This window comes from Perca fluviatilis, chromosome 17 (assembly GCF_010015445.1).
Source record: "Perca fluviatilis chromosome 17, GENO_Pfluv_1.0, whole genome shotgun sequence".
NCBI lineage: Eukaryota > Metazoa > Chordata > Actinopteri > Perciformes > Percidae > Perca > Perca fluviatilis.
Genome location: NC_053128.1, coordinates 5,087,861 through 5,100,272, shown reverse-complemented (window position 1 = coordinate 5,100,272; position 12,412 = coordinate 5,087,861). Strand labels below are relative to the sequence as shown.

At 42.7% G+C, this 12,412-nt stretch overlaps 1 protein-coding gene across 1 annotated transcript in view; it reads left to right on the top strand.

The window, feature by feature from the left end:
• Window positions 1-208: 208 nt before the first annotated feature.
• Window positions 209-12,412, top strand: part of LOC120545498 (SWI/SNF-related matrix-associated actin-dependent regulator of chromatin subfamily B member 1-like) — a 56,505-nt gene continuing 44,301 nt past the window's right edge. Inside the window, exons 1-3 of the mRNA XM_039779863.1 lie at window positions 209-389; window positions 10,973-11,084; window positions 11,615-11,723. Coding sequence (XP_039635797.1) covers window positions 300-389; window positions 10,973-11,084; window positions 11,615-11,723 — 311 coding nt within the window. The 5' untranslated portion in view covers window positions 209-299. The remainder of the gene's footprint in view (window positions 390-10,972; window positions 11,085-11,614; window positions 11,724-12,412) is intronic.

Genomic DNA, 12,412 nt, shown 5'->3' with positions numbered 1-12,412 from the left:
TTTGCAGTTTTTGCAAAACGTATAGTGATGGACTTTAAAATTGCCACTAGGTAAAAGCAGAGTACAATTTATTTTACAGATAAAGATGAGTTCAATCTGATTTCACTTTAGATCAGTAGGGGGCAGTAATGGGCTTTGGAAACAGTTACTCTGCCATGAAACGAGTAAAGGCTTTCGTTTACTGTCTATGGGAAAGGCAGCGTTCGTGAGGACACCCTGATTTCCCATCTTTATCGTAGGTCCCAAACGCATCTGAAGAAGAGAACGCTGGTTAATAGCTAGTTAGCGATTGCGTAAAGATGCAACTGGCTCTTAGTAAAACCTTTGGCCAGAAACCAGTTAAATTTCAATTAGAACCAGATGGGGACTTTTACATGGTTGGGTCTGAGGTATGTGGCCATCTTTTTATAAACTTCCAATGCTTAGCTCCCTTACTTTAGCCCATGTATATATCTATGACTTTAGCCTCAGTTATCTGTTCTTCTGGCTAGTTAATGCTAGCATGCTAACCGGCCCATTGAGCGCTTCATAAACAAAGAAATACCTAAAAACGAAGAACAGCAAATAACTGACTAAAGGCAGGTCAGCAACCGGTAAATCAAACCCCAAACCAAATAAATAAAAGCTAACCGAACAGCTTTTGCTGTCCTGCACTAATGTTAACTCCAAACGTTAATTTCAACATCCCATAGAGAATATAACGTTAGTTGTGCTTAGACATGAGTAACGAGCTAAAGAGTGACGTTACGGCGTTTGAAAAAATGTGTCACCCCCTCAGTTTTTATCGATGTCTAGTATTTAAACATTTCTAACTACTATATTACTAACCACTTGTGTTGATTTTAAAGAAAAGTAATGCTCCTCAGTAATGTATAGTAGTCTACTATAAGCTACTCGAAATACTAACCGGATAATTATAATGAGTCATATTTCTGTACCCCCCACCCTCCCCAACCGGTCGAGGCAGAAGGCCACCCACCAAGGGTCAGCCTGAGGTTTCTGTTAAGTTTTTTTCTCGTCACTATTGCACCAAATGCTGCCTCTTGGGGGAAATGTTGGGTCTCTCTCTGTAAACTATAGTGTGGTCTTGACCTACTTTATCTGTAAAGTTTCCCGAGATAACTTCGGTTATGATTGTGCACTATAAATATTAGGGCTGTTGGAACGAATTCCGAAAGTCGAATATAATTCGAATAGTAAAAAAATCAATTCTATTCGAATGCTGAAATTACTATTCGAATGTGATTTTTATTTTTTATAAATAGGTTGGGTTAGTTAATCTCCCTCTTCTCATGTCACGTCTGATGAACAATAAGTTACAGGAGTGAGAAACACAAGGCATTGTGAGCTAACGTTACCGAGTAATGTTAGTACAGGGGGGAGTGACAGGCTGCGGCTGGAAATCGTAAGAAGGATGAAACATAGTTTTAACGTGAATTTAAAATCGACATCCACGAGCCAAAATGCTTATCAATAGTTTGGTCGTTCTTGTTTCCTAACTAAACCTGTTTGAGTCGTGACTCACTCAGATCTTTCACCTGTGTCTTTAAATTTGCCCATGAGTCTCTAGTATCATTAACTCGGATCAGTTGAGTCCTACTAAAATGATAACAGTGCTACACACAAACCTCTTGCAACATTAACTACTACTAGTTCAGCCATCTTAGCTGCCAAAAGTTTTATAACTTACAATTTCGTAGGCAACCACAACTCCACAAGTCAACTCAAGCGACTGAGTGAGCAGAGACCGTCTGAGATTAGGAACTTCCCGCAGAGCTGGAAACATTGCAAGCTCACAGACCATGGGACTCATGAGTCATGAGCTCTTGAGTCCTCCAGTCAGTCAGTCGCGCAAATCAACCAGCTACGTTGTCATGAGTGGATCTGTAGAGCGAGTGAAGTCTGCTTGAGTCAGGGTGAAAAGCAAATCTACAACAAAAGCCATTCTTTCACTTCTGAAATAACATTGTTCTGCACATAGCCTAGGCCTACTGTAGGTTTGGTGTATAAATGTAGTATATTAAAATGCAATTAGGTCGAGCAGACAGTCTGAAACATTGCCAGCTCGGTAGACCATGGGACTCATGAGCTCTCAAGTCCTCGAAAGTCGAATCAGCCAGCTACGTTGTCATGAGTGGATCTGTAGCAGACGACTGTACTAATAAAACCGTTGAAACACCACGGCCACACTGCTGTGAAAGCTCCCCGAACGTCATTTATCAAAGTCTGGTTGTTACCGCTCTCAGTGGCAGCTCCTCCACTCCATGTCTTTATAACCAGAGCTAACCGCTAATCGTTGCCAATCGAGCCTTCAGTTCTCCGTGCCTGTATCCATTAACTGCATGTGTGGACTCAAGCCCAAACAAAACCCTTAATTTTATTAAAATAGCTGTAAAAGTTTTAAACTTCAACTCCGAGTTGTTTGAATGACAGAAATCAGCTCAAGGTACAGTGTAGCGTTAGCGTGCTAAGTTGATGCTTTCTCTGCGGAGTGCAGACTGATTTGCTCTCGTGAGTCGTGACCAAATTGCAGCCTTTGCGATTAGGAAATTGCGTTTTAACATATCGCGATATTATTGCAAATGCAATTAATCGTTCAGCCCTACTTCCTACTACATTAGTGGTTAGAGACAATGGGCTAGGACTGAGTTTCCTTGGCAATTTAGCAATACTGACTGAAGTGGCTTGCCCAAATCGGATCAGTTTGAATGACTCAGAATAGAGCTCAACGGTCCCGCCCACAGCGGGTTCCGGAACTAAAAATACAATGCAATTTCTCCATTGACAAATTGGAGTATAAGCCATAAAATGGTAACCGTCTGATGGGAGACTTAAAACCAGCATGCCGACGTGACTAAGCGATTCTATATGTTCATACAGAAGCCAAAAATCATGGGGCACCAACCTTGTTTTGAGATAAACGTCTTTTATTCGCGATGTCTTGGATAAGTACTTCATTACCCACAATCCTGAACTATCCCACAATCCCACAGTGATGCCTCTGATTGGTGGAACTCATGCTGGTGAGGAGGGGGAGCTGCCTGCACGATCCGTCACAAGGATTTACGACACTGCACGAATCATGATCTGCCGTTAGCCTCCGCCGGGAAGCTAACGTTAGTTTAGCTAACAGCTAATTGGGCTAAGCGCTAGCTGACAGCTTGATTCAGTCTAAAATAACGTTAACTCAAACTAAACACTGGGAAAGCAGGCTACAGCTGATGTAACAGCCGTTATATATTTTAACAGTTATTTTCAGGGTCTTTTAAAGTTATTACATGCTGTCTCAGCTAGCCCAATTAGCTGTTAGCTAAACTAACGTAGCTTCCATTATTCAGTGGTGCGCGGTGGTTTATGGGATGAGTAGTTCCTTCGCTCTGAAATGACGATATGTAGTACACAGTCTTGTACCTTTTTTTGACTTTTTTTTTAAATTTTCTCTTCGTTTTTTCACTCAAAATGGTACATTTTGCATACGAGTCACGACTAGGGTTGGGTATCATTTGTTTTTTTTTCGATTCCGGTGCTAAATCGATAATTTTAAAACGGTGCCGGTGCCTAAACTGTGCCTGAACCGGTACTTTTCAATAAAGTTAAAAAAATAAATAAGAAAAAAAATAAGGGTAGTAAACAACAGTCTTGTTTATTGCTAATGCCATGGTCAAAATTAAAGATTTAATAATAATGTAATAACTATAACAATAACAATAATTTCACCAGTAAATTGCTGTTGAACCCCAGATGGGAAAAGGGTATTTTACAATTACTGTGAATGCACCACAAGGCAACCTGTTTTAAGTGAATGCACCGTCTGTCTTGTTTATTTCCGAAACGGCAGCTGCAAGTGAACGCACCGTCTGTGTTGTTTAATTCCGACAACAGCAGCTGAAAGTGAACGCACCGTCTGTGTTGTTTAATTCCGACCATATAAACACACTGTATATCTATGAATTGCGACAACGGCAGCTGCTGCTGCGCTGCAGTGCAGACTGTTACATCCCACTGTTGGAAGTCCTCCACAGTGAAATACAGTCACACTTTAACGTTAGCTGTAAGCATTTTACCGGTGTTTAATCCAGCTGCTAGCTAAAGGTAGGCTAACGTTACATGCTGTCAGGTGTAGTGTAAAGTCAAGCACCCAAATGAGGCACCGAATCTTTCGTTCTTATTCGGTCTTGTTACTACCGTTTACGACGGCACCGGTTCCCTATTGGCACCGAGGTTCGGTACCCAACCCTAGTCACGACCCATCTGGTTAGCCTAAAGGCCGGGACACATCAGGCCGATTATCGGCCGTGGGACAGTGTGGCGAGGTCAGTGACTCAAATCTGTTCGGTGTGTCCCGTGCCGTCGTCCGTCTGGGGGGCTGTCGGCGTTCATTTTGGGCAACCTGACATGTTCGGTCGGCGGCAGGGAAGTCGGGACTCACCCGGAAATGACGAGCGGAATGAGGTGACTACAGTCTCTCAAAATCTGATGAAAATCTTTTAAATTGACCTTTGTTGAGCTGAAATGAAGACCGATTCAGCAACTGCATGGCCTATTTCTCGCTTAAAATGTTTTCAGAAACACGTTTCAGTGAACTATTTTAGTACAATATGAGATCGTATTCTGAACGGCCGCCATGACAGTCTGGTTCTGAATTTCCGGAGAAAACAAACCCATGTGACGCGTTCATCGAATCAGCTGCCGGTTTTCATTTATTGGGCAACATTACAGATTAGCGCCGCCTGCTGTTATAGAGATGTATTACGTCTCGTCTCCTCTCGCCTTTTTGGTCTGTTCTGTGGCAGTTTTTTGGACCTCGGGGACACGACTGATCATATCGACGGGGTTTTCTGTCAACGGTCACCCGTCGGCTATATGTGTCTACACCGTAAGCCATGATCTAAAACTCTTTATGTACGGATTTTTCCAGATGTCAAAGAATGGGAGATTTACTTCCGGAACCCAAGGTCTCTCAGAGGAGGGGCTCATAGAGAGACCTTGAGGTCTATAACTCGAATCCTTAAAAGGAATCGAGTTTGCCAGGCCTAGGGTTGGTTACCGAACCCGGTACTTTTACCTGTACCGACCGAATCGCGTCGGTACTACAGAGTACTGGTTCACATAAAATCAAATGGTGCCCGATTTCGGTACCTAAGAGTAAGCGCAAACTTATCCTCTCTGCATGTTGACAGAGAACAGAGGTCCGACACACGCGCATGCAGATGTACGGACAGAGTAAACTCGAGTAAACTACGTCGGCTCTGCAGTTTTGTTGAAGTCACAGTGAGTCACGGCGATGCCGATAAAGCGCTTTCAGGTGTGGTTACAGTTTTTCAAAACACGCAGACAGCTTTCACTGTGATATGATATTAATGGCGAGCCCAAAGCGGTCGCGGTGCTGTTGATATTACGCTTCCTCTGACACGAGCAGGCACAACGGTGGTTTCTGTGCCCTGGGGACTGACTGACAGGCTGAAGTTGTAAAGTAACTTTATTTCTACAGCACTTTTCAGCAACAAGGCAATTCAAAGTGCTTTACATAAAACATTAAAGAGCAGTTAAAAACGGTCATGATGAAAATAAAACAGGCTAAAATATAATAATATACAAATACAAGAATATCCATCCATCCATCCATCTTCGTCCGCTTATACGGTATCGGGTCGCGGGGGGTAGCAGCTCCAGCAGGGGACCCCAAACTTCCCTTTCCCGAGCCACATTAACCAGCTCCGACTGGGGGATCCCGAGGCGTTCCCAGGCCAGGTTGGAGATATAATCCCTCCACCTAGTCCTGGGTCTTCCCCGAGGCCTCCTCCCAGCTGGACGTGCCTGAAACACCTCCCTAGGGAGGCCCCCAGGGGCATCCTTACCAGATGCCCGAACCACCTCAACTGGCTCCTTCGCGGAGCGGACGCCGCTCTACTCGAGCTCCTCACGGATGACTCAGCTTTCACCCTATCTCTAAGGGAGACGCCAGCCACCCTCCTGAGGAAACCCATTTCGGCCGCTTGTACCCTGGATCTTGTTCTTTCGGTCATGACCCAGCCTTCATGACCATAGGTGAGGGTAGGAACGAAAACTGACCGGTAGATTGAGAGCTTTGCCTTCTGGCTCAGCTCTCTTTTCGTCACAACGGTGCGATAAATTGAATGTAATACCGCACCCGCTGCACCGATTCTCCGACCAATCTCCCGCTCCATTGTCCCCTCACTCGCGAACAAGACACCAAGGTACTTGAACTCCTTCACTTGGGGTAAGGACTCATTCCCTACCTGGAGAAGGCACTCCATCGGTTTCCTGCTGAGAACCATGGCCTCCGATTTAGAGTGCTGATCCTCATCCCAACCGCTTCACACTCGGCTGCGATCCAGTGAGTGCTGAAGGTCACAGGCCGATGATGGCATCAGGATATGGTCCTGATGCCATCTGCAAAAAGCAGCGATGAGATCCCCAGCCCACCAAACTGCAACCCCTCTCCACCCCGACTACCCTTCGATATCCTGTCCATAAATACTACAAACAGGATTGGTGACAAAGCGCAACCCTGGCGGAGGCCAACCCTCACCTGAAACGAGTCAGACTTACTGCTGAGAACCCGGACACAGCTCTCGCTTTGGTTGTACAGAGATTGGATGGCCCTGAGAAGGGACCCCCTCACCCCATACTCCCGCAGCACCTCCCACAGTATCTCCTGGGGGACCCGGTCATACGCCTTCTCCAGATCCACAAAACACATGTAGACTGGTTGGGCATACTCCCAGGCTCCCTCCAGGATCCTTGCGAGAGTAAAGATCTGGTCCGTTGTTCCACGACCAGGACGGAATCCGGTGAGTGGCCAGACAAAGAATGGTTCAAAAACCCTATGAGCCAACGAGGAAGAGGTGAAGTTACCCTGCCCGGAGGAAGCCCGGTGCCCCCGTCTGGAGCCAGGCCCAGATGGCGGGCCCGTCAGCGAGCGTCTGGTGGCCGGGTTTGCCACGGAGCCCGGTCGGGCACAGCCCGAAGAAGCAACGTGGCAACTCCCTCTCCATCCCATGGGCCCACCACCTGTGGGAGGAACCGCTGGGGTCGGGTGCGCTGCCACACGGGTGGCAGTGAAGGTCAGGGGCCTCAACGGACCAGACCCGGGCAGCAGACGCTGGCTCTGGGGACGTGGAATACAAGAATAAAAGTTGAATAATTATTCAATTTAATAGGTTGTAGGGATGGGTTTTATTTTTGTTTTTGTTAACACTACTTAGTTATGTCCAGCTTACAGTTACCTTCACAAAAGTGCTCATTTTGCCACTGACTCAGATTAATATTCTAAGTGTCTGACAACATTATCAAAAGGATCCCTTCACAGACAGACCTTTAAAACCTCTTTGAGACCTTTCTGTTTAACCAGAAACAGGTTTGAAGTCGCTAGTGCTAAACCCACCAGACCAAAAAGCAATACTTTTAGCGTGTATAAAGCCAACATATTGTCAAATGTAAATCGGTAAACTATGTGTTTATCTCAACCCAAACTAGAGTTGTGATGGATGTAAAAGTGTAAAGACGACCCAAAACGTCTTTTCCTAGTTTTATTTTGTTTCTGTCGACTTTGAATGAAGTTTTTATTTATTTTATGTTACGATGCTAAAATTACTGTTTATCTACATGGAGTCTGGTGGGTTGGCGAATGTGATTTCGCTGTTGTTTTTATGTTTTAAAAAAGTATCTTACTCTTTAAAGTGTAATTCTCGCCAAAATGCAACCTAGGCTCTTTTTGTGAATGTACCCGAGTCAAACTTTTGTTTAAAAGCATATTTTGGATGGAATCGCCACTTTTTAAGATTTACCGTATTTTCGTTTTTCGGTCTTTACTCTCCTCCCTGTTATATTGCATTCAGAAATCGATTGTTTTGACTGATAAAATGGCTGCGGCGCGGAAGCAACAAGATCTACGGTGAGTTGTTCAAAACCTTTCTTTTTAGTAAACTCTGGTTACACAAACAATTTTGTCAATGCTTTCGTTAAGGTGTAGAGCCCCTGGTGATACTTCGAGCAAAGTTTAATGTTGTGTCGAGCCTTCTTAGTGTTTTAAAAATAGCTATTTTGAGGCTAGCATAAAAGTGCCCCTAGCACTGCCATTCAAAAGGCCATTTGATCGAAAAACGAAAATTTTACAGAAAGGTCGACCTCCTTAGAAATCCTTTCCTTAATGTTGTCAGACACTTAGAATATTAACCTGAGCCTGTCCGTGGCAAAACGAGCACTTTTGTGAAGGTAAATACAAGCTGGACAATTGCCCAAATAACTTACATTGTAGCTTGCTGCTGCTGACTGCAGCGAGCTTGCTTAATACTGGACCAAGTTCAATTATTCCCATCAGTCACTTAGACACAAAAGATAGGAAAATAGGGTCCAGGTTGAAAAAAACGGTAGTTACCCTTTAAGTACAGACTAATGAGGCTTCCTCCTCATTAGCTCTCGGGTGAATATACGCAACAGTGACCGTTATCTGGGGGAATTCGCGGGGCAGGGAGTGTGGGCGTAGAGACACAGACAGTAGTTCAATGTGTTTAGTGCACAGTCTCTCTTTGAAAATGACCTGTGATTTACCAGTGACACCGATATCACGATCAAGGTGGATAGGCTCGCAGAATCCATCAATGGACATTTCCGCATTTGAGTCTCGGCGGAATATTGGGCTTTTTGACGGGGTTTGGTTTCTGCCAAACCTTAATTTTTTTCCAGCAAACCCTATACTTGCACTACGCGCGGTACGCTGGTGTTTACATAGGTGGACTATTCAACGCAGTAGGCTCTGACAAAGTGAAAATGGATATCGTGAGCCGAAAAAGTGTTTGGCAGTACTTTCCGTCAAAGAAGGTGATTCAAGTCAAGCTATATGTTCCATTTGCAATGCCGATTTGTCTCATGCTGGCAAGGACCTTAAACAATACACAACATCGCCACTGTTAAAACATTTGCGTATGAAACATCCGAAAGAATACGAGTTGTGCATGAAGGAATCTACAGACAGCAGCCAAAATGCAGCAACTTCAGGTACGGCAAAGTAGGGTTGGGTACTGTTTGGATTTTTACAATTCCAATACCGAACCGGTACTTTTAAAACGATTCAGATTCCTAACCGATTCCTAAACAAATTCTTGAAAAACTGAAAAATGACACCAAAGAAAGGCTCCTTTTTTGGAATTTTTTTAAAATTTTAAATTATTTAAATTTAACAATATATTAACGTTTTAAAGTACTTAAATATATAAGTAAACCTAAGTCATCTAACACATAACTACAATAATTTAACAAATAACATAAATAACATTTACACTATTAACAAGTAACAACAAAATAAATGTTGAGTTGGTATGCCAACCAGCTTCAAACTTTAGCAGTTCTTTTGCAGAAAAATGACCATATTTGAGTTCTCTGGCAAGATACGACACCTCTCCTGACTTATGGCATGTCCTGCACAGGAGAAATCTCTCTCAGATGGTGTCCAAGAGGTCTGTACACACAGGTATGAGTTTGAAAGGGCAGACAATTTGGGGAGGCTGTCCCGCTTCCCCCACCACCAGGCTACAGGGTCTTGTCCTCAATGATAGACTAGCAGAGCAAGTGTAATATGTTTACACTAATATGTTTATTAGCGATCACGTGCAGTGAATGGTTAATATGCTTTTACGTCCATTTTGGTGGGCCCAGAGGGAAAATATGGCATTTTAAAAGTAGCCTACATTTACGATAGCGTGATATTTTTACGTCCGTTTCGGAGCGTGTACAAAAAGAATAGCGCGGCCACACGCGCTTCACACCGCGAGCGGGCCCGTGCGCCACTCGGCGGAAAAGGGAGAAAGAAAAGAAGAGTCTGCCACTGTCCAGAGTACAGAGGGAAAATATTTCAGTTGGAACCAAAATGACGAAACAAAATTTGTGGCGATAGCGTGTGATGTGAAAAGAGCATGTGAATTCAACATTAACTTGTTACATTTAACTATTTTAGAAGCTGTGGACGTTGTTTACTTCATTAATGTGTATACTGTGATAATGGACTGAGGATGGGTGTAGGATTCGGTATTCGGTTTTGGATTCGGCAGAATCTTAACCAGTGGATTCGGTATTCGGCCGAACCCCAAAAATCTGGATTCGGTGCATCCCTACTGTATCCGAAAGCTAAGTTTCAGTCAACGCCCATAAACATGCGTTTTTGAACTTGTGTGGAAACTGGATATGGGCTTGAAGTTTATCAAGTTAATTTTGAATAGATTTTGGGCTCAAGATTCGATTCAAAATTATTAAAAAAAAAAAAAAAAACGATTCACAGTATGTAAATGTAGTTACTTTTCCCATGTGATTGCAGTAGACATACAATAAAAAAAAAATAATAAAAAAAATATATATATATATATATATAAATCGATTTTTGGAATTCTATGAATCGAGCTTGAATTGCAATTTGAATGTGAATCGATTTTTTTTTGCACAACCCTAATTAAAGTCTTTGTGATCATTGAGTCAAGACACAGGAAGGTTAGATCAGGGGGAGAAACTGACAGAGGGTTACTCCATTGCAGAAGAAACTCACTGCTATATTGAATCTGAGCCAGGTGATCTCGCGAGAGCTGGAGTCCGTGAGAAAGGCATAACACCAACCAACGACCAGTGTAATTAGTTATGTTATTAATTTGTTTACAATATTTTCATGCTTCAACCAATGAAAGACGGGGTCAGAGAGAGAGAGAGAGAGAGAGACACAGACAGACAGACAGACAGACAGACAGACAGACAGACAGACAGACAGATTTATTTAGGCATTGAAGTAGGAGAGGAGGACAGTATCTAACAGAAACTTGTAGCACCTCAAAACATGGGTGGTTCATTTTGATTGCTTGTGTGAAAATATATATGTATATAAAAAATACTTTTAATCACAGTACATCACTGCAGAACATTTTATGTTTTTTTCATTTATTTAATTTTGGTTTCCTTTGCTCTCCAGGTTGGAAACTATCTGCGCATGTTCAGAGGCTCTCTGTATAAAAGATATCCATCTTTATGGAGGAGGCTAGCCTCGGTGGAGGAGAGGAAGAAAATCGTAGCATCATCACATGGTTATTGGTGCATCTTTGTTTTTTCACACTGGACAGTGATAAAGTCATTTAGAACTCCTCCTAGTCTGGAAGCTCTATAGATTGTATACAAATTATATTTAATAATTGCCGCTATAAACAATTTTAATATTGTAGATGTAAAATATATTTGAATCAAGTGACCAGTCAGACTATTGACTTGTTAAGTTAAAAAAACAGCTTTAAAACTATCTTTTTTATTTTTATTGATTCATTTTATTTTTTACATTAATAGCCAGTGTTTCATTGGACTTTATCAGGGGAAATCATCCAGCATACAGTAGGGGGTGAAACTAGAATAGGTGGTTAACATGGCTAGATAGTTACCATGGTTAACCCAACTAACAGAAAATCCAAAAACATTCTGTCACAGTAGTGGTGACAATCATTAATAAGTGCATGAGTTACAACTGCTTAGCACTTGTAACCCCAATGAATTTAGAATTTACCACTTAAAATTTTAGCAAAAGTTGACATGCGTCTGTGTTTTCTTTGCCATTGTCCATCTGTAGCTACTAGTGTTACTCTGCTGAAGGCATCAGAATGTGAAGAGATCTTCGAGGGTAATGATGAGAAGTACAAGGCGGTGTCCATCAGCACAGAGCCCCCAGCTTACCTCAGGTAATTTCTATGAAATGGTGGCTCATTTAACATTTACAGTGTTTTATTTTTACATTTTCATTTATTTAGATTTTTTCCTGGCCCAAAAAAGTATGTGTGAATGTGTGATCCAAGCTGTACTTTGGACTCTGACCATCAAAGGGCAGACGCTGGCCCCAAATACTTCTCACAGCATAGAAATGGATCGTACCATAATGGTTTAAGGGGAACATATCCCAGTTTTTACACATAAAGGGAGTATTCCAAACTCTGAGAAATAATCACGATTAATCCTTAGTAATGTCATCAGGGTTATCTCGGCTTGTCTCGGAGACTACAAAATTGTAAGCCTGCATAACAAACTGCAGGTGGGGATTTTAGAGGACATTGCCATTTACCAGTCGAGGGTGCTGAAAGATGCTATGAAGTTCGGATCTATTTTAATTTTTTTTACTTGACTTGTGTCTACCTGAGCACAAGGTTCCAATGTTAGGAATAAAACATGTCAAAAATAGCTTGGCTGTGTAGATCTTACTGCTGTTGGTCAGGCTTTTCTGTTTTTGCTCATATGAGAGTATTTGTTGCTTTCCGAAGTAAGGTGATGACAGAGAGTTTCAGATAACGGGTCTCCTATAGCAGAGAGTCTGCTCCTACAGGTGTAGCAGTGTGTTTGATAACTCTAGGGAAAGTTATGCAGAAGTTGTTGCTTC